This window comes from Pithys albifrons, chromosome 2 (assembly GCF_047495875.1).
Source record: "Pithys albifrons albifrons isolate INPA30051 chromosome 2, PitAlb_v1, whole genome shotgun sequence".
Lineage (NCBI taxonomy): Eukaryota > Metazoa > Chordata > Aves > Passeriformes > Thamnophilidae > Pithys > Pithys albifrons.
The window spans coordinates 96,911,496-96,934,527 of record NC_092459.1 but is presented as its reverse complement, the minus strand read 5'-3'; the positions used below and the strand labels follow the sequence as shown (position 1 = coordinate 96,934,527).

The 23,032-nt window shown below is 35.1% G+C and overlaps 1 protein-coding gene across 2 annotated transcripts in view; it reads left to right on the top strand.

The window, feature by feature from the left end:
• The window catches only part of GPATCH2 (G-patch domain containing 2), a 127,531-nt gene that overhangs the window by 9,611 nt on the left and 94,888 nt on the right, over nucleotides 1-23,032 (top strand). The window contains exons 2-6 of one of the 2 annotated variants that reach the window (XM_071578920.1): nucleotides 11-724; nucleotides 5,875-5,936; nucleotides 13,588-13,770; nucleotides 14,867-14,946; nucleotides 17,004-18,850. In XM_071578920.1, the coding sequence (XP_071435021.1) occupies nucleotides 11-724; nucleotides 5,875-5,936; nucleotides 13,588-13,770; nucleotides 14,867-14,946; nucleotides 17,004-17,186 (1,222 nt within the window). In that variant the 3' untranslated portion in view covers nucleotides 17,187-18,850. Of the gene's footprint in view, nucleotides 1-10; nucleotides 725-5,874; nucleotides 5,937-13,587; nucleotides 13,771-14,866; nucleotides 14,947-17,003; nucleotides 18,851-23,032 lie in introns of those variants that run through there. The other variant, XM_071578911.1, reaches the window with a different exon arrangement.

Below are 23,032 nucleotides of genomic sequence, written 5' to 3'. Positions count from 1 at the left end.
AAATATTTAGGCATTTCAGTAGGACTATGGAGGAGCTGGTTCATGATCTGGTCTCAGCACTGGAAGAAAGTTCAGAGCAAGCCAGAGGAGGTTTTGCTGATACTGGAGATCATTCTAGAAGTGTGTCTTGTCTTCTAAAACGACAGGCAAGGAAAAGGAGGGGACGAAAAAGACGTTCATTTACGACCCATCATCCCTGGGAGACTGGTCACTGCTTAAGCGAAGGTTCTGATTCCAGTTTAGAGGAATCAAACAAAGACTACAGGGAGAATCATGCTAATAAGAAAGACCACAGTGACTCTGATGACCAGTTGTTGGTTGCTAAACGTAGGCCTTCGTCAAACTTAAATAACATTAGAGGCAAAAGACCTCTATGGCATGAACCAGATTTGGCTGTTGACAGTTTGGGAAACAGAACTTTGCGCAGGCGGAGAAAGGTAAAACGGATGGCAATAGATCTGCCATCAGAAGTCTCTAATGCACTGACAATAACTCAGCAGCAGGATAACAGCAGAGATCAAGAAATGGACAATAACAATAAATCGTACCAGCACCAAGAGTTTTCCAAGAGCAAAGTGAAAAAAAGAAAAGTATCTGCAGCTCGACAAGGACCAGAAATCTTGGATGAGGGAGTAGTAATAGAAAATGAAGAAATGAACCAAGCAAATAAGGACAAAATGGAATATGAGGAGCAAAAAGGCTCAGATGAGAACATGAGTGACAGGTTATCCTTTCTCTTCCTTGTTACAGAAACTCTGGATAATATTTGCTTGCTTTTATTACAGTTGCTTGTATTGGGAATCTTTGGATTTTTTTGTTAATTCCCAAGTTAAAATTATGACATCAATAGTATCTGTTTTAACAAATTACTCTTAATCTTTTTGTGTACTATTTTAAATATATATGAGTTGCTCAGGTTAAGAAATTCAGCATAAAATAGAGAGTCATGTAACAGAGGAATAATCAAGAAAACAGTATATTGAAATAATACATTCTAATTGTTTCAAGATTAGGAATGACAAAATATGCATATTGATTAATGTTGTTTTTTCTGAATATTTCAACTGTTGACAGTTCTCAGACAAGCAGTAAGTGATTTTCTGATTTCTAGACATTGGCGCTCTGATTGTTATCTCTATTTGTCAGAAAGATTGTCAGTGTTTAGAGTCACCATTTAGACAGTATGTTCTTGTGTTGTGGGCATAAAAAGTCTGCAGGTTGCCAAGGATATACATCATTTACGAAATGCAAAAACCAATTTACAGTTCAGAAACACCTGAGCTTACCATTAGAAAAATGGAGGAATGATGACCCTTTGGCAGTACACCTCATCCATCCATTCCAGACAGCAGTCATACTACAATGGTAATTGTTTCCAAAGTACTATTTTGACAACACAGTAAGGTGTAAGTCATTTTTCCACCATACACAAGGGATGTTAACTGCAGGGCCTGGTAAGCTTGATTATGTTTGTTCCATGTGCATGGTTCTGAATGCAGAAGTGTCAGCCAGAAAGACACATATTAGAAGATATAATTTTAATCAATTGCTTGACAGCACTAGTGTCCCTGTTCTTTTTGGTAGGCATTTTATCTCTAAACTGTTAAGCCTTTTCCTTACTGGACAGGTAGAATTGAGATGCAGAGAGTACCCAGGGATTTCCACCAGAGCAGACAGATTGGTTACTGTAATAAAAGCAGTGTTGATAAGTGACTAACTCCAGTTACTGTCAGGAAAGGCCCAAGTCTTTTTATTACATGCTGGCTTTGTCCCCCACCTGTGAACAATAAGCCGAAAGAGCTGAATTAATCTCAAGCCTTAAACATCATTTCTAACATCTTAATTACTAGACCTGAACTCATCCGTGCAAGACAGGAGTGTGTGTTGTCAGCAAGCCTTTAGAAAACTCTTTTTTGATGATACTGGCAATCTGTTCCTCCAAGTTTGGTATCTAAAGACAGATGTTTAAAAACTTCCTTCAAACTAGGAACCACTGCATAATTTATCTTATGTCAATATTATTGTCAATTTTTTATTTCTAAAAGATCTTCTGTTATACTAAAAGGGTATAGTTATTCAGCTCACAAATTCTGTAGTTAATTTTTGGGTGGAGAGGAGAGTGATCAGTAAAGATACCCTCTTGTAGACTCCCAAAACTGAGCTAATCTCAGGTAATTCTCAGTATCCTTTTCCACAAAAGAAATGTTACTGTTTTAGAAGTTGATATTCCTTTTCAAAGTGCTTAATATTTTGTTACCCTGAATGCTGCAGTTTTTCAAATCATAATTCAAATGTTTGTATATGGCCCCAGTAAATGGTCTTTAAAACCATTCTGATATTCCTAATGTTTTCTGCTCATGCATGTGGTTAAGTGATGGTCTGTCATTCTATCGAAATTCTTCCAATGATCATCTATACCAATAACTTTGGAAACCATTGAATTAAAAAACTTGAATTTTATAATGTGATTAGACATCTACCATATCCAAGCCTGTCAGGTGATACTGTATTTTGTATGTGCATAATTTTAACTTTTTTTAATCCAACTTAAATGCAGTCGTGCCTTTGGTGTTTGAAATCATTTAGCCAGAAGAACTGGAAAGAGCCACCAAATCTCTTAAGTAGAATATGTTTTGAAAGTGAAAGCAGAGGTTTTGAAAGGGAACATGAGATTGCACAAGATACAGGGAGCTAACAAAGCATCTTGGATAAGATTTGCACTTCAGCAACACTTGCTGGAAGAGGAAGAATAAAAAGTACACAAAGCTGCTCTAAGTTTGGTATGCAATAATGGCTGAAATAATATAGTTCAATGATTTTTTTTAATGATTAATTATTTTAGAAATTTGGTTTTTAAAAACAAAACAAAGATGATAATTTTTAATGGGAATTAAATTACTTGATTCTAAAACTGGTGAGAAGTTTTCAGTGTATACATGACATTACTTGAAAATAACAGATGTATTTGAGGTGAACATTAAAAATGGTAAGAGACTCTTCTTTTGCAGTCTTTTTATCTCGGTGAGTGTTCAAACGCCAAACACAGCAATGACCAAGTTTTAAGTGAAGGATTCAGGATCAGTAGTAGGAATCTTCAAACTCTTAAAATGTCAGCTCCTAAATGATCCCACAGATGAATTCCTGTGAAGTTTGTTTTAAGCACTGGAAATGAGATTTTTGTGATCAGAGCCTGTCCTTTGCTCATCCTCCCTTATCCTCAGTGCTTAGCTTTTGGCCATTTTGGCCGAATGCAGCAATGTGTGGTATTGTGAGTGATATTTAACTCCTGCAAGCTTTGAGCACTTGCTCGTGTTTCAAGCACATAAGAGAGGAGAAATCTCAATTTCCCCTTTTGAAAGAGAAGCAGCAGTGAAGTTCAGAGACACCCACCCGCTGGCCTGGGGTCAGTGGGAGTGCAGCAGCTGGTCAGCTTCTGCAGACAGGACAAAGCCCACACACCTCCTATGAAAGCGAAGCACCAGACAGCCTGTTTGTGATAGGAACTGCAAGTGACAGTCATTTCCTCTTTGTTTCCCCAAGTGTCGAAAGAAAGCTAAGGCTTTTGCGATGGCATAGCTGTTCCTCCCAAGTTTTTGCTGGCAGACACTGTCTTATAGGACTAAAAGGAGTCTGTGGCTTTTTTCTTTGTCATGGAAGTCTTGCTGGGAGTGGAATTCTCATTACAAAGCAAAGGAATTAGCAGTACACAGTGCAAAATGATATTAAAACTGGAAATAAATTCCACCATAACAGCTTTCATGTTACTTAGATATTAATGTATTAATTCTGGAGGTTCTGAATTTATTCAGTGAAATGACTGCCATGTAGCAATTACCTTGACTGTGATCCCTGCCCTGTATAACTGTGGCCTGAGGAGAGTGAATGCTGTAGCTGCCATGGATATGGCAGTGTTAGTTTGAAATTTCTTATTTTTTAATTATTTTCAAGTGGTTATGCTTTCATGTGCTGATTAATCCTTCAGTAACAATTATTGCATGATTAAAATACCTTCTTTAAAGAAGTTGGAAATTTTGGTAGGGAAATGGCTGAAATATCAGGGCTGAAAGGATTTCCTAACTTTCATTTTAAAATGTACAATTTAACAGTAAATAGACAAGAAGAATCTATGAAAAAGGGATGTTTTTTTCTTTGAGATATATGGTGTAAAATTGTGCACCATGAAATCTAAGGATAGCAAAGCCATCTGTTATAATTAAAGTGAGGATGGAACGCTGGCTAGAAGGGAATTACAAGGATTCACAGCATTAAAAAGTTGTATCTTTGGTCTCCATCAGGAAAGATGGTTCCATTCTCGTTCAGTGTATGTCATCTTTCTTCTGCTTAGGGCAATTGTGCAAGTGCTGAAGTCTGTTATGATTATATTTTGTTTAAAAGATAGTATTGCTTATGCATAAGCCCAAGGTACAGCAAAAATTAAAACAGTTTAATCTTCAAACACAGAACTGTGTCTATATGTATGTGTTTTAAAAAAATAATCACTGCTTTGTGTCTCCTACTACCATGTTGTGTTTCAAATCCTGTTGGGATGCCTCCCAGAGGAAGATACAAAAAACCCAATATATGCTTATGATTAAACACAAATGAGACTAATTTTATATAATTAATATGACAAGCTTTAAAAAAACAGAGGCTTTTTTCTGCAAGAGATTAAAATTTAAAAGGAAATAATTTTCCTAAGTGTTCCCAAATGTTGTTTAGAAATAAAAATTACTTATTATTAGAAAGTAGCTAAAAACAATTGAAACCAGTTGACTTCAAATGTAGGACTGCTTGCAAATTGTAATGAGTTAGTAGAAAGGTAAACAGACCTAAAGTTCTTGTGAGTAGCTACAGTATTTATAACATATACTTGAATTTGTGTGCTGGACAAAGTATTTGAGTTTTTCAAGTTGTTCTACATCTCAATGTGAGTAAAATGTGATTAAATTTTGGTGAGAATATTACTTCCTTAGCAGAGCTACTCTTCTGATGAAAAATGAAAGAAAGGGTTTACCAAAAAATCCTTTCATGTGAAACTCAATTGTAATCTGTTATTGCAAGTCCAGTCTCTTTTACTGTTTAGAAATGTGGAATATTTTTTGTAACAATGTTTATACAGCAAAGACTAATTACCTGATCATGTCTTTGCGTTTAGAGATGTGTGTGTGCATACACAGTGTATGTTGTGCATACACAATATGTGTTGTATACACACATTCTTTTTTTAAGGCCTTACTGGAAGTCATAGAAAAGTAAACTGTATCTTGATTTTTTTGTTCATGTTATGATCGTGGATTATACTTACTTTCTTCAGGGTGACCTTCATTTTGATTTAATTGGCTACCTTTGTTATAAACTTTTTTTGTTCTCCCCTAGCAGTATGTCATGAAACCTTAAGCAGTGCCTTTTCCAGAATATTTGCAAATTATGTTCAGAAAGGTAATTCGATTTTCAGACTCTTATATTTCATGTGCTGAAGGAAGGCTTAGGCTGCTTTTGATTGAGACTTTTCCTATTTTATTGAGCAGTGGTGTTCCAGGATCAAGCTGAATTGCACAGCATAAGAAGGGAGCAGTGAGCATTTGATGGAAGCAGATAATAAAATGCATCAATTGTGTCAGCACCTCGTTGCAGTCACATCTGGCTTACTGTCAGGGTACCATTAGATTCCCATGGTTTTATGTGCCAAAAATAATACGCTTTGTAGTTTATGGAACTGGGATATTTGCAGTTTGATTAAAAAAAATCATCCTATTTTCTTTCCGATCTCTGTTGGGCTTAGGTTCAATCTGAGCACAGCCTTGTCTCCTTAAAATTTTACAACTGAAAGATCAATTGTTCTTTTGATCTGTTTCTTTCTCTCTCTTATTGCAGTGAATCCAGCAGTCTGAGCAGCAGTGATGCTGGTTTGTTTACCAATGATGAGGGAAGACAAGGTATTGAAACAATCTTTCCCTTCTCCACCCCTCAAACCACATCAGTTGAAATTCTGTAAGCGTTACAAGTTATTTCATAGGTTAATTACTATATCTCAGTTGCTATTACTGTTTTAACGAGTTGAAATAGAGCTTGCTTTCTGTTTGGGTTTTTTTGAAATGTTATCGGAGGGTGTCCTGAATACCTGCCTAAGTCAAAAAATGTCTTGAGAAGCCGTCTCTGTAATAGGATGTATTTACTAAAAACTTAAGCATCTCCCTAAAAATAAATCTATACTAAGTTTTAATTCCTCAGTTCCTGAGAGGACTCTGACTGTAGTACTGCTTATCATACTGTTTCTGACATTGTTTTTTTTTCTTTCTTTTTCTCCAAATTGTTATGATAGGATTTTATATTTTTCAGTCAGTAGTTTGAAAAGTACTTTCAAGCAAACTTCTTTTTCAGCCGTCTCAGATTGAGACTAGAAGATGGATGCTCTTTAACAACTCACATCTGAAAAAATTATTCTTTCATCTAAGATGCAGTGAGAGTTCAAAATTTTCCTGTAGTACGCATAGTGTTCTCAGGTGTTTTTATATGATAAAACTATTGAGGGTGGGAATAATAAGGTCGGTGTTTTTATCAGCTTTAGCCTTTATTGCTGTCTCTAGGTGCCAGCTTTAGGTGCAACACATAGACCTGTATCAGGCATCTTAGTGCCCAGTTCATGGACTAGGAACTCGCATTCTTTGACAGTGTACAAAAGTGAGGCAAAAAGTAATCTCTCCAGTGATTAAGACTCACTTTTCTGTTGAAAATTTTAGGTTAATGGTAATGGGATTATTTTCTTATGCAGTTTGCCAAAGGCTACTTGAGTGTGTACAAGAAAACATATCCAGGCCCATTCCACAAATCTAGGTTAAAGGAATACTTGGGTTTCATTTTTGTTTGCTTCTTTCTTTCCTTTGTGTAATGTCTAATTCAGGATCTTCTGTCTTTTGTGGTTTTTTATCTTGTATTTTAACAGTACAGTAGGGAGATGATTTTTCAGGCTTAAAACAAGTGTTGCCTTCCTTGCTCGGTGTTAACCTGTGCTACTCAGACTGGGAGGTACAGTTTGTGTATCTGTTTTCAGTTGTGATAACTCATAGCTTTTTTAAGCGTTTAGGCTCTCTTTGAAAGTTTAGATCCATCTTGTAACTTCAGTATTTCAATTCTCTGAGTCTTTAAGTGTGACACAAGTCAAAAAGATGTGCTTTCTCTTTCCTATTGGAATTTCTCTTTTGACTTGCCATTTTTAAAATGTTTGTCCTCTATATTTGTATGTAACATAACCTGCCACATTTCCTGATTGTATAAATCTTTAAGTACCCTTCTGATACATTTGTATCAATAAATTTGTCCTTAAATCTAGAAGTAAATTTTTTGAATCTTTGAATAATATGGTGAAAGCCTCTCAGTTGCTTTCTGTTTTTCTTATATATTTTCTGGGAAGAGAAAATGGGAGTGATCAGTGACCAACAGTGTTCTTTCACTGGTGTGGTGTTCCCCTTTTTTAGTGTTGTTTCTTTAAAATAAAGGTGTAGTTTTGGTTTTATCTGTTCGATTTTTGTATCTTGATTCAGTTTGATTGCAGTTTTCAAGCACAGAGCATTAGATCTGAAATGCTTTTCTGAAATGAAAATAAAACCAACAATAATTAAACCTGAAAAGGATATTGCCACAGCAAAACTTTTTTTTAATCTCTTTGAACTAATTATTTTTTTTGTATGATCAGAAGACTATTAGCTTTACTCTGGAACTCAGACACTTTTGGTCTGCATTATAGCTTTGGTTTTGTGAGGCTTTTCCATTAAGGTACTATCAGAGATCCTACTGCAAACCCTAAATTGTTTCGGTTTTTTTTAATAATGCCTATTCCTCCCTCATAGTAAATGCAAGTAACCTGTAATCCCATTATTAAGTAAGGTGAGGTTATTTTTTCTCTGTTTATTTATTTGTAGCTGAACTGAGACATATACGAAATTGACAAGAATGAAGGAAGGAGAAAGTAAATCCGATAACAGCAAAGAAAAAGCCTAAGTGAGATAAACAAAGCTGGAAGAGGACAGGATGAAAATGTTTTAAGGGAAAAACTGGCTGATTTTGTTTTCTGTTTTTAAAGCTAGACTGTTATTCCTGTGTTTCCAGTGTCCCTCTTCCAGGATATATGTTCAGAACATCAGCATCTTGACCTCATTGGTAGTTCAAATTTTCTGCACTTCTGACTTCAGGTTTCTGCTAAGTCAAGTGGAGAACCAGAGACTGATTAATATCACCTGGTGAAATACTTGGTTTAAATGATATGCCTGCCATCCCTTGAAGTTTGGCTAGCAGAGAACAGGAGGTTCCTGTTCTCCAGGGCAACTTATGTTCATTTTTTGTCTCTGAGATAAAGAACCACATCTCATATGGTGCAGACAAATACTCCTTATAAATCCCTAATTATTTCCAAAGCATATTCATCCTATGGGACAGACATTCTAGGCAAGAAAGTGACTAAAGCAGCAGCTTCTTGGAGGATTTGGCCAGTCAATTAAATAATTGAATATTTAGTTCTGAACTTTAGAGTGCCTGACCTTGCAACCTTTAATATTTTCCATTTTTTTTTCAGAAAGAGTATGGAAATAAATTCTGCCATAGTAAACTATACTCTTCTGTGGACAGACTCTGAGAAGAGTTTCAACTTTTATAGTTTGATTCAAGAAAACCAGGTGTAGCTGTAATTGGGGGCAGTGCTAGATAGATTTGGGTCAGTTGATGACATAAGAAAATTGCTGAGACTTGAAAATCCTCTTTTTGACTTCTAATATGTGGTGTGCCCTCTCACATTTTAGAAACTTCTCATAGCTTTTTTTTTTATTTATTTTGTTCTCATGAAGTTCTCATCTGAACTTAGCCATGTTTGTCCTCCTTTTCCCAGTTATCCAAGTGCTTTCATTGGGTCATGTGAGAGGGCAAAAGTAGCTCTCTTGCTGCGCCCTTTCCCACTCTCATATCACCTCCTGACAGAAGTAACTGGTACTTGATATTTGCAGGCCCAGTGTGGCAAATGTTTTTATTCCATGAAACATTGCATACCCTTAAGAGTTAGTTGTCAAAAGCCTAAAGATGATGGAAAATGATTAGTGTAGGTACAGTCAGTGAAGAAGATAGCTGCTGAATTATTAACACACTACAAGTGACTTCTCATGTGTTGTATTTTTTTAAAAGGTTTTCAAATGTGCCGATTTTGGGATAAGATTTAATATAGTTAGGAAAAACCCTAAAATACTGTGATTCTGTCAAGCTCTTGAGTGTGGAGGTAGAAGAGCCTGACAACAAAGTAATTGAAAGACCTGAACAACAGCTGAAGCTTCTGTATGAACAATCCATATGACTTTGCTTTTTCTTCCTCTTCTTTCCTTTTGTTCCTAATAGAATTTTCATGAATGCCTGTTTTGCAATTATTAAAAACTTTAATGATAAGCAGTATTGTGCCTAGTGTAGAAAAATTTTACAAGAAAAGTTTTGAACCAGAAGGTCTAGTCTTGTATTGCAACATGAAATACAAGTCTGTGATATGCCTAACTGGTAGGATCACCTGCAGTTTAAGGGACTTTACGGGTCTGCTTTACAAAGGCACTTTACAAGTTAAGTTTTCAACACAATGTTCATAAAACTGTATCGTTATTCAAACACTAGTGGATGATACCCTGTTTTGGGGGAAAAAAGTCAAATTGCAAGTGTGTTCTTTAATGAATTTTATAGTGTGGGTGTAGCAAATAAAACACGTATTCCTAGTTCATCTACACTTACTAGTACACTTGGGGAAATTCAACGTTTACTTAAAACCTCTTAAGTCATGGCATGCAGAAGTTGAAATGTCCTAGGAAGGAATAGTATGTTAATAAAGTGTTAACCAGTTAAAATTGGAGGTCAGGGAATGTCAGAGATCGGCTGTGGAGGTGGCTAAGTGGTTAAAGATAGCTGTTCATTGTTTTATGATTAAACTTATATTCATTACTGTGTCCTTTATAAAGATGACCCAGGACTGATTCAGTATAAGAATTCTAGTGAGAATTCTAGTGAGAAACAATTTGGAACTTGTATAGCATATCAGGAGCTGCAAGTGAAAAGGTGGGGTTCTCAAAAGAAATGGAGTGTGCAATGCAAATTGTCATCACACCAGTTTTGAGCTGGTGTGACCCATAAGTTTATAGTCTTTGCAAGTGTAAAAGAAAAAAACGTGTAGTTTTTGTATATGACCTGAGTAGCTGAAATCCTAAATATTTATATAATATATATTATATATCTGTAGAGTACAAAGAGCAAGATGCAATGTGCCTCTGTGAATGGGTACCTTAAGCTTCTGTTTTCCTCAAACTCCTTGTATGTGTGTTATAGTGAATCACCTCATGTCTCCAAATGATTATTACAGCTGTTAGCAGTGGGATTTTTTTACCTAGAAGGAGGTACCCTGGCTGTGTAAATGAGACTGGAATCCTGGGATATTCACAGAGGCCGTGTGCTTTTACTCCTTGTGTGTGGGTTGATGGAGAGCAGAGCAGCACAGGATCAAGAAGTGCTTATAGGACACTGATGCCAAACTTCTCACAGCAGCCTCTCCAAGTATGTTGTGTTTGTTACAGGCAATCCCATGCACCTATTGTTATTAAGGGTGGTCTGAACATTTTGAAATTAAACTGAAAAGAAGGGTAAAAATCTCAATTTGTGTGCAGTGGGAAGTTGATTTGTTATAGTCCTGCACTGCTTTAGCTAAAATAAGATTGAGCTGAAGCTCTTCTGAACATGAAAATGATGGTGATGCAAATGGTGTCTGTGTCAATAGAGAAACCATCAGAAGCCCACGTAAATGATTCTCTAAACTTCTTAAAGAAGAAGGCAAGTAAATTAACATGGTGTAGTAATTAGATAAATATGTATACTCAATAATATAGAATGAAAATTAGGGAAACAGTAGTTAGGTAGAGAGGAAAGCTTAAAAGTAGCTAAATAAGTTAAAAACTGGCCTTGAAATTTTAGGATTGAAGTTGACTTTTCTGAGCCTTAAATTGATTTTCCAACCTCTGATACTGGGATTCTGTGATTAGTACAGTTAGAATTGAATGTAAATGACTTTGATGTAATTCCTTTAAGAATTAGCATTACATACAAACAAGTTTGATGTATTTTAAATTTGTGTTTAGAAGAATGCATGGGCTCAGCTTCTGGAGATTTGGAGATCTTTTTACTTTTCCTGTATCTTGGAAAAGTATGATAATTTACTGTAGTCCTGCATTGAATCAGCATCCCTAAGAGCAAAGGACAGTGTAGTGAATCTTTTGAAGTCACAAATGTTGCTTTGAATTTTATTTCTTCTAAGATCACATTTGCCATGAATACTGTGCTGCCTTTTGAGAGCTGCAAATTAAGCAGGATAAAATCCAAGTATTTGGTTACCAAACTCTTGAGCTGGGAGCACCCTGTGTTTTATTACCTAGGTATATGAGGTGGGGATATGATTAAATGCAGTGGTCTTCTCTGACTCTTTGAAAATGGCACCCATTCAAGGTGGTGCAACTGGTAAACAAAATGCCTGTGTGTGCTCTCACCTGGATAAGAATAGTAGTAATAGGTTTATGCTTTCCTCAAGGTGATAATGTGATTTAAAACAGAGGATTCAGAGTTGTTTAAAGTGCTCAGACAAGAAAGCCAAAGACCGGGTATACCTGGGTTCTGCTGTCATGGGAAAAAGGTTCAGATCTTTAGTCCGCCTTTGGTAGTAATCAACAAAAGTCCTTAGGGAAATGTTTAATAGCATGACAATTAAGATGTCTTGAGAAATAATTGCTTCACATACTACTGTTCCTATTGCACAAAAAGGAAAGGTAATTTTATCCTTTTTTTTCCCAAAGAACTTCAGAATTCTATACTTACTTGCATAGATTGTGTGTAATAAGACTACTTTTGAGTTCATGATAATATTTCTTACTAGTCAAGATGTCTAGAGCTCTCATGACAAAATATTCAGACACAGTTTATCTCATAAAGTTTGGAAAATCAAAACAAAGGATTTCAAACTTAATTCTGAACCACAGATGAATCTAGTGAAAAGGTGTAATTCTCCTTCTGCCACCACCACCACTGTCATTGTTCAGTACTCTTAGACATTATCCAAAGAGCCCTGTGACAAAATGAGGATAGAATTAATGGTGAACACCTTTGTGAAATGTCATAGCTATAAATGAGGATTAGAATGAATAGGGAGAGTAATCTGAAATGCTTCAGGAATGCAAATAAATTTAAATCTTATTTTGACCTATATTTCTCTTTTCATCTCTGTTTTTCCCTTCCTCCATCTAAAAATTCCTGTTCTCTATCCTCTGCTAATTTTGCTTTTAGTAGTGAGCATTAGAGTTGTAAGGATCACATTTCGCGTAGAAGTGACCAGTGAAGGGTCTTAATTATTCTGTATTTTCTTGAAGTACTTGCCCTGTTTGAATGTTTGAAGACATTTTCATTTGTGCTTGATCTAAATATTCTTTATATTGCAACAATTTATTTGAATAAAGCATTTGGAATTTTATTTTTCCCAAACTTGGACTTGGGCTTTCATGATTTATATTTTTCCATTGTGGGGTTGAGTGGCAATGAAATTTTACACAAATGCTTTCTTATTGTTGAAAATTTGATCTAATTAATCTTGCGTTTGTATCTTGCTTAGTTTCTCCCCAAATTAAAGTTGAAATGTCAAACAATTTATATGCAGAAATATTGAGGCATGGCTTAGATAGTTTGAAGTAGAGTTAAAATATACAGCACATACTTAAAATTTAATTTTTGAGTGTAGGAAAAGAAATTTACTGTGTCTTTTGAAGATATTTACTGATCTTCTGAAACTACATTTTTTGTATGAAAGAACATGTTTTAAATAAACATAACAATTTAGTTTTAGTTGCCAGTGTGTTTATGAGCTAATTTTAAGATCAGATTTTTAGTCTTGTCTTATTTTTTGCTTTAAATCAAGGTATTTAAATGCTACATCTAAAAACACTGTCAGTAAAAATGACCAGCTTTGTGATATAATGCAGTATAATTCTCAATCACATGATACTGTCAGTTTTCATTTAAAATCAACTTTTTCAAAACTTATTTCTAAATGAACTTAATCAGATTAACTTCATTTAGTCACATCTGTTCATGATTGTTTTCCCCTTTTACTAGCCATACAAATCATGAAATTAAGCTAATTATATACCATTATCAGCTGCAAAGAACTAGTTTCAGTTTTATACCTTTTAATTCCCTGCAGGAGATTAGGGCTTGTTTTTTGTTAATATGTAAAGTGCAGTAACTTAAATGGATTTCCCCAGTTATTGCCAAAGGGATTAACTAGTTTATTATTGTTTTCACTATTGTAAATTGGTTTTAAAACATTACATTTTATGATGTTTCATTGATGGCAATGCTTGTCATGCTGTTGAGAAACATTTTCCAAATAGAACTGCTGTATAGGAGTAATTGTCATACAGCTGTAAAGCAAAAGAAATAATAATCCTGTCAGAGTATTTATTGATGGTAACATGTAATTTTTATCTTCTCTGCTCCTCCCTCTTTTTTGGGGGACTTGGTGATACTGCCCTCACACAGGTGATGATGAGCAAAGTGATTGGTTTCATGAAAATGAATCTGGTGGAGCATGTGGAATTACAGGAATCATTCCATGGTGGGAACAAGAAGACTCCACAGAACTGGAGAGAGAATTGCCTGATCCAGTCTTTGAAAGTATCTTAACTGGTACTTTCCCTCTTATGTCCCGTTCAGGGAGGAGAGGTAAGTAGCCACTCAAGCAAATGCAAGCTGTAGAATCCCTTGGGTACAGTAGAAATATATCTGTGAGTTACACAAAATGTATAAATGTGGACAAGATCTTGGAGTCGCCAGTTTGTTTCCTTGAACTATTTGGTTTTAAATAATTCAGAAAAAAGTCAAATATTAGAAAGCAAGAAAGTATCAAACAGGTTACTTTGATAACCTGCTCTTTTATTTGTTGTCGCAATGTTTGCATTTAGAATTATTATGCGTTATATAAAGTGAATCTAGATAATCCATATTCCTGATTTCTGTGATAATGTATAGAATTCTATACAAGTTCATTAATTCAAAGGCTGGAAAGACTACTGTGACCATCTGCTTTGCTTTGTGGTCAGGCTGAAGTGTTTGTAAAGAGGAAAGGGTGCCTTTAGAGCAAGGATTGAGATTCTAACTTAGAAAATAGCCCTTTTCTTTAGTCCTTTTATCACTTCAGACAACTGTGGATCCAGGGTAACCAGTGTTAAGTTCTACCAGCATTAGCTTGCATGTACAGCTAGAAACCCACTGTTGTCTAAAGATTGAAATTATCAGACCTCAGCTTGCTGCCAAAGAACTTTGTTCACCTTCCCTCTGTCACAAGTTTTTCCTTTCACATTGAAATTCTATGTAAGGAGCGGTCAAATCGCTTTTAAACTATTCTGCACATTAACTGTATTGAATTATTTTGTAAGACTTCTTTTCTAGATGTTTAGAATTGGTTTTGAGGACTTAGTCTCTGCAGATTTGCCAGATTTAACATTTTACAGTACTAATGAAGTTGTAGTTGATGCAAAAATCACTTTCCTACTGTAGGTCAGTATGTTCTGCTTGTGCAGCCAACTGTGCATAGAACCAGGATGGCAGTATAAATAGCTGCAGAAAGGTTAATTTTCATCACAACTTATACTTTCCCTCACTTTTCCCATTCTTTGTTTCCACCAGTACAATGTTTGATAATAATAGGATATTTTTATTTAACTGAGTTCCTATTTATAGATTGGTTTGTAATGGGGAATTTTATTGGTTCAGTGGTGTAGGAAGTATTCTTAAATCAATCCATACTTCTTTCTTGTAGGTTTCCAGAGCAGATGTAGTCATCTTCATGGAATGCCAGCAAGAAACATAAAAAAGGCTTCAGGGAACCAGAATGCACTGGTAGGTGTTTTCATTATTGTAAGCTAATGTGTACTGTTCTGAGGGATTTTTATAAAAAACCATGTTCCTCTCATGTTTGTTCCTAGTGGTGTAGGTAGGTAGTGGAATGTGTGTTTGCTGGTTTTTCTCTGTAATGAAATACTTGCATGTACTCAAATAGCAGAAAGATACTGTTGGTCAGTACTTGTTTTGAACTGAATGAAGGAAAAGGTTTTCATTGCAGGTGTGTCTGTGTTTAACATTTTCAGTATATATTTTATGTCTATATGAAAACATAGTTCTCTTTTTTTGAAATCAAAATAAAACCAAAGTTTTTACTGATAATAGAAAATGTCTGGGATGCATTGTGGTACAAATTGGATCTATTTTGCATTTTTTCTTTGAAAATTCTGCTTTGAAAAATGTGACCTTATTCTCTTTTGTTTGGTTGACATCTGTGTGGTCAAAGGAAAAGGATATACACAAAAACTTTTGAGCAAGTTAGTGATGCACCTGTCACAAACCTCACACATTTCTTTGGACTGAACCTATTCTAAGGCTCTAACTACGAATGAGATATTTGAGGTTTTTTTAGTGCCTTCAGCTCTAGGAACAACGTTTATAAGTGAAGGAAAAAAATTTCAACTGTCCTTGCATTTTTGTACAATCCAGTAATTGTATTTTGCCATAGCTTTTTTTGAAAATAAGTTTCTAATTAATTCTTAGGATTTTTTTTCTTTGGAGGAGGGTGTGAGAAGAGAGGTTTTGAATTAAAACGTTCAAATATATTAATTTTAGCACAGTCTATTCCTTTTTCTCAGGGTAGTGTTTGGAAGAGGAAGAAAATGTGGATGATTTTTTATCAGGAGTAATAAACATGGACCAGGACAATAAATACTTAAACATGAATGCTCTTTATTATTTGAGAGTACTAAATGTTTCCAAATTTTAGTTTGCCTAAACAACATAAGGTACTTCTGAGCAATGTAATAGTTATTACATGCTGAGAAAATAAAAAGAAACTTCTAGAAATTTAACTATTTGAAGAGTAAAGGTTTTTATAATTGAAGTCTCTGTCCAGTAATTGCCATTTGGAACTGAATAAGATGCTTTAAAACCTTGGCCTGTGATCTCTGTGTTAGTGGTCGTGAATTAGATGAATGCTCTCTAGTTCTAGTTTCCTATCTACCTATTTTTATTTTTGGTTCAATGCTTGCTTGAACATATCTGGGATTTGTAGCCCATTTTCTGGGCTTATTGCAATTTCACTCTGGTATTTTATAGGAGCTATTATAACTGATAGGTTGGCTTCATGGTATTGATGATACATGGCTTAACTACCCCAAAACCTGCCTTTTCCTCTAAATTGTAAAAAGGTGATTAAATTTCAATTGATGAAGATACACTGTCAATGCATATATATAATAAAAAATCCTAATGTTTATTTTCTGCTATGCTTCTGGATAGTCCTTAGGAGCCCATTTTGTCTTCTAGTCATGATCTCCCATATATAAAGATGGTATTGTAGTTCCCTTTATAACAAAAATCCAAGCTGATCTGCTAAAGACTGATAATTCTGTTACCTTCAGTTATTAAATGTATCATTTACATAATGTAGAGGGTTGGCATGTGCATGTAGCCTCTAAGTTACTGTGTTTAGGCAGGAGTGCATATATAGAATGGATGTGAACTTAGCTCGGCAGCTGCAGTTTTCTGACCTCCTTAATGACTGTTTATGTTTGTGGGTACATCTGCTGCATCTGTCTTTGCAAATGTACCTATATAAACCAGAGCTCTTGTGCTTCCTTTTGTCAGTGATTGCTTCTTAAAGAAAATCTTCCTTAGATACTTCAATCCAATGATAAAAAAAAGTCATTTAATACCTGTGACATCTGATAACACAGAACAAGAAGTAATTACTGCTATTAGATGGTAACAGCGAAGAAGAGCAAGAATGCTTTTAGAAAGATTAATATCCTGAGGAAAGAACACTGCAGACTCAACTTACTGAACAGATTTGTGGCGAGAATTCTTTTTAATGGTGAGGTGTCTGATGTCTGTATCACTGCTTTTCACAGGCTTCAAAGGAAGACAAAGTGAAAAAAGGGAGTTTCCTACTGAGATACACTACCTGGAAGACACACATTGTATTTTGTGTTAATTCTAAGGACCTGTGTTTTGTGTCTGGGGAATGTGGATGTATAGTTAGCCCTTTGCATACAGTCAATGTGTGCTTAAACTTCTTTGTAAAGTTTGGCTGAAGGTTCACAATTATAGCAGCTGGTGAAGCCTCAAAGAGGTTAAAGGTTTAGGGAAAAGAGAATGAATAGCTATGATAATACCTTGATATATCGTCATCCCCTTTCAGAAAGTGTTTAAGCCTGACTGTTTTCTTGTAAGAGAAAGGTCAGGCTAAGAGTATGAGTATTACTTGCTGTAAACCAGGGAAACTGCCAGCTTATGTTATTTTCACACCACAGTGGGAGCTGAGGCTCAAAGAAGGCTGCTCTTCATGGACCACTTAGTGAACTTTAATTTGAAATAACCATGGCTGGCACTTAGATTCTGTCCAGGTGCTCTTCCTGTGTTTCATTGATCAGTTGCTTAGTTTGGCCAAACTCATGGCTCTTTTTTTGTCAAGGCCTTTGAGTCAAAACACTTTTTTAATGATCCTACAATGCTGGACAAGAAAGTGAGAAATAAATACTAGCTAACACGCAAATCTTTGGAAATCCTTGCCTAATCCAATGTGCAGGTTGAATGAATTGTCATACAGCGATGACAACTGAAAAATCTGAGCTAGAAAAGGAAAAAATGAAAAAGGCTTATATCCTTTCTATTGTCCAGTTCCATAAGATAGACACTTTTTTCATGGAATGTGTAATTAAATAGTTTGTCAGGCATATGTTTTGGTTCACAATTATAATCCTGGCTTTTCATGTCTTCATTGCTTTTTTTTTGTGGCTGCATCATTTGTAACTAAACTTTATTTGAAAAGAAATGTGTTTTTTCTAATACCACATCATGTGGATAATAGTAGCTTTGTAGTTAAAATGAGAAACATGATACATGTACTTTCATACCATACGAGTTTTAATAAGGTATATTGCATGAAATCTTACTTTTTTTTGTTTAATTATGCAGTTACACATGACCTGATTGACTAATCCCAACCCCTCCATTGTTTTGTGTTAGGCATAGGCAAAAATTCTACAGTTTTTTAAAAGTGTTCTATGAATGGAACACTGATTTCTTAAAGCAATGCTTTTTTCTTCCAGTCTTTTTCTATGTGTGTTTATATACTTGCATGTCACTTATCTAGTACTATATCTCTGTTCTCTCCAGCAAATTGCATGTGAAACTTCAGTATTTCTTAGAATAAAAACCGAAATCTTTTGAATGCATTGGAACCGTGAAGGTTCATTTATCTGATGTAGAATACTAACTGAACTGATTAACTAATTAATGATTAAGGCTTTCCTGCTTTTCTCAGTTGGATTACTGGAGAGAGCACAAAGCTTTAATTAAAGAAAATAAGAGTTAATAGTGAAAATAGAGCATGACTGTTTTTTTCCTTCAGAATGTTTGCCCAACTTAGTACTCAATGACTGAAAATTTCACTTTTGTTCACAACTCCTTTGTACAAATAAGTGAAGGTTTTAAACATCAGTGCTGCTGTCTTAGCTGTTCCTTGTGTATTTCTAGATAGTTTCTTTCTTGAGACAGGGAGACACATTGTAACGTTTTGTTTGAGAATTCTTACATGTCTTCTCTGCTTGCCTTTTGCCCCATGTCTGGCTGGAAGCTGGTAGGTAATTTCACTGGACTAAAGTGCAAAAAACTTAACCAATAAAAATGATGGTTCCTTTTGACTGCCAGTTTTTTCATCTATCACCTTTATGTCATTGAAATTTGGTTTCGTTACATTAAAGACAGCCTGTATTAAGTTTTGCTCTCATCTAGATTGATTTATTTTTTGCACAGCTGTACTATTGAGCTTGACTATCCATAGTTCTAATTATTCAAAATGTGCTTAAAGAATGAAAGCTACATTTCCAATACCTGATATCTGACGATGTCTGGATATCTGTCAAATCTTGTGACTCTTTTTCAAAAGTTCAGAGATAAAAGAGCTTTTCTCAAAAAAAATTGTTGACAGATCTATTGACATGAGGAAAGATGCATTGAGCACTCCTGCTTTTTCAAATTGTTTCAAAATGTAAAAGCAAATCAAACTTTTCTGCCTCTAGGTTCTTTCTCACAGCCAGATATTTTCAGGAGCTTTTTTCTTGTCAAAATATTTTGGAAACTGAGTGAAATGTTAATAGATAAACCTTGCTATAGATTCAATGAATGTTTTCGTAAGGAGCAATTTGGGCATTGTTTTTACAATATTGGTCAGAAGCCTCTTCATGGATGCACTGCAACTTTTGGAAAAACACTGCTTCTCAAGTTAAAGTGTACTTGGTGTTGTGGAGAATTTTTTTATATTGGATGAGTAGTATACAGCCAGGTAAAACAAGTCAGTATCATTGAGGTGCCAGAAAGAACATACCTGTGGTGACATTTTGAAACCTTACACTGCTAAAACTGCAAATGAATTTTCCTTTAAGTGAATAGAAGTATAGAAGATTTTTTAATGTTTTTTTGTAATGAGAGTTTTGTTACCATTTCCTGTCATCAAAGATATTTTTAGTTATTTAAACCATTTCTCAGTGTGCTTTTACTTTTTTTTTCTTGTTTGTAATTGTCTTAAATTGATATCTGCTTATGCAAAATGTAGTGAATATGTCATGCTTTTTTAATCCTCTTTTTAGTTAACTTGGTAAGTAAAGGAATAAAACTTCCTTGAAAGTGGGTGGTTTCCTGCACTCATGTACTTCTTGTAGTTATGTTTTTTTAGGCAGAAAAATTCAGGTTATTAGCAGAGATGCTGCTGTGAGGACAATTTAAGCCCCACCTTTGATTCTTCCAATGTTCGTTTACTATTGGCAGAAATGCTACAATTTTCCTGAGGAGAGAGTCAAGTGGCACAATTCTAGACTTTAAATCTTGATCACATTGAAATGGCTTTGTTTTATGAGAAAACAGCAGTTCCACCTGTAGTGGAAGGTATCCCGTCCTTTCACAGGAGGCTGGGAACTAATGAACCTTGAGGTTTCTTCAAAGAACAAAAGGGGAAAAAAGAAGCTTCAGTTGGATTTCAAAGCCCCATTATAACCAATGTAGGTTTCAAAAATAAAATGTAAATATTGGGGATCATTTTGAAGTATCTGTGATGTTCTCAACTACATTTATCTACACATTTTTGCAGGAACTGTTCTTACACCTTTTAATCCTCCCTATGTATTTTGCTTAGTAAGAACTTCTCTTTTCCACAAATTAGTTTTCAAATGCATTTTTGCTAAAGCATTTACTTATATTGATGCAAGCCTAATATAATTTCCACTTGCCATGATAAGCACCTGATGGAAGAGTAAAGTTGCTTAGTGACTTTCATATGAGGTTTTACCATACTTAGTCATCAAAAGAATCATAATTTAACTGTATAATGTTTCGTGGTAGGTCAGTGGTTCTCATCACTAGTAGTACCAATGGTGGTACCTGTACATAAGGCACAGTTGGTTTGTGTTGTGATTGTTCAAGGCAGAGCATTATAATTAATAAATTGGGTTTGTCAGTATAGATGTCATTGTTATGAAGGGTTTTGATTTCTACCAATAATTGTTGAGATCTGAATGGTTCAATAAAGTCTACCTTACAACCTATGTTTGCTTTAACTGACAGTGACTTTGTGTCACCTGAAATTGTCTAATGAAAATACTTGGTCATCAAATTAGTTAACAGGCACAAAGAATATAACAGCATTCCTGTCTCATTTGAAGCTGGAGTTCATTAGCCATATAGGAGTTACAAGTAACTCAAATAACAGATGTTTAGATTTCAAGAAGTCCAAGTTATTTTGTTATTGGTTCCATTATGTAAGTGTAAAACCCCGCTGCCATAATTAAAATAGCCAGACAAATCCTCAGCTGGTTTGTAATACTTTGTAATAGGCACTAAGTGGTGAAGATGAGCATATGTGAGTTTTATTCTTTCTTCTATACCACTTAACTTGTAAATTAGAGTGTAGAGTCTTGAATTGAGTCCTAGTTTCATTCTTAAAAAATCTGTGGCTATCAAGATAAAAATAGTTTGAATGCACCAGGCCATTAACAGCTTGTAGAGATAAAAATTGTACTTTATCAGCAAAATGGAGGTATCTTGTAGGTGTAATGACTAAGAGAGAGATTCTGTGCTGCAAAGCTCACAGTGGTTTTTCTTGATGTATACCTGCTGTGACGATCAAAACATACCCTTAGAATATAAAAGATTAACTTCTGTCTGGCTGAAGTGAATGTGGTGACTTAGCCTCTTCTTGGACTTTAAAGTACAGTGTCAAAACCAGCATCCCACTTCAGCAAAATAGTTGCCCTCCAGCACTAGTCTTAGAAATGCCAAATGTGCTGCTTATTTTTCTAAATGCATTTTGTTGTTTATTCATGGTGACACATGCTATGAACTGTTAGTCTAAGCAGATACCTTGTAATTCACCTCAACCCAACCAGTCAAATGATAGTCATCTACAATTTCACTTAAGTTGATTTTAAATGAGGACAAATAACATCATGATATCCCTCTCATTTTTTCCGTGTGTCTGTCTTGAAAACAGATTTAATGCAGTTTTACAGCAGTTTTTACATATAATAACGATTTTAAAAACCTCTGACCTCAAAATATGAGTCAATATAGTTATTCCTCTTGTGTTCTGCTGGTTATCAAAAGAAATCCCACTTTTTAGTGCACAGCTGCATGAAATGTTTCTTCTGCAGACATTTGGAATTTGCTTATATTCTGTTCCTAAGTCCCTGTTGATTCTTCAGTGTTTTATGTTCTAATGCAATTCTAATGGAAAAAATTTAAATATTATTGCCCTTAATATCTTTTCTGCAAAAATTTCGCTCCATTATGTCTCTTCTAGAAATTTCTTAATGCCTCAATAGTGTTTTGAAGAATTAATGGTAGAACAGCATCTTCTATCCAGAGTCAACTTAGGAGTCATATTTCCTTGCATTGAGCTTGGCAGGGGAGTTGATCACTTACTACTGAAAATAGACAGAAACACGTGTAATAGGGAAGGAACACTTGGGTGGCTACTGTGGCTTTCCTTATGGGCAACATCTCATTTATGCTGTAATAACATCATAAATGTCAAGTAAATCGTGACAGTGATTTCAGCCAGCGTGTTGTTTAGCATTTTTTCACTGAAAGCAAGTACAAGTTCTGGTACAGCTCCTAAACAGTTGAAAGTTTCTTGCTAACTTAAACCATATAACTCATTCACATAAGCAGGTTTTTCACTCCATAGGAAACTTCTGTCTTTCTACCTTAAATAGGTGATGTGGGAGAATGAGGGCTACTGATAGAACAAGCTGAAAATAGTCCCTCTGTTTTTTCTGGTGCATTTCCTATGGTGGCCATCTTACAGGGAAAACTGGCAATTTGATTCTGATAGGAATTCTCTGCCTATCTCTTACACAGACCTATTGCGTCACCTTCTAGGTACATTCATAGACAGATTCCCTGTTTATAGTCAGGTGCACTCGTTTGTTTTCTCTCATTCTGTTCTAGCATTACTTTATGTAATACATATTGAAAAAGTTCTCGTGTGAAAAGTGATCAATATAATTTAGTAGCTTATTTTTCAAATCATTACTATAAGGCATTGATGGAGAATTAACATACTTTAATCTTGTTTGATTTATAACAAAAGCAAAAATAAAAAGTCCAACTTAAAATGTTGAGGGTTTTGTACATATGCAATCTGAGTTCATATGGCTTGTACGCACAGTTAGAGGTAGCTGTAAAAATAGTGAATTAAAGTGGATGTTCAGTGTTCTCTCCAGTAATTCATCACAGAAATGCATAGATCAGATTACTTCAAAAGAGAGAACAGAAAATAAAGTAGTAAACATACATGATGTGTTGTGTTGAAGTTGAATCGGCAAAGAAAATTATTTTGCTTCTTTTCTAATATGAGAGAGAATACGGGGATGGAGAGGTACTC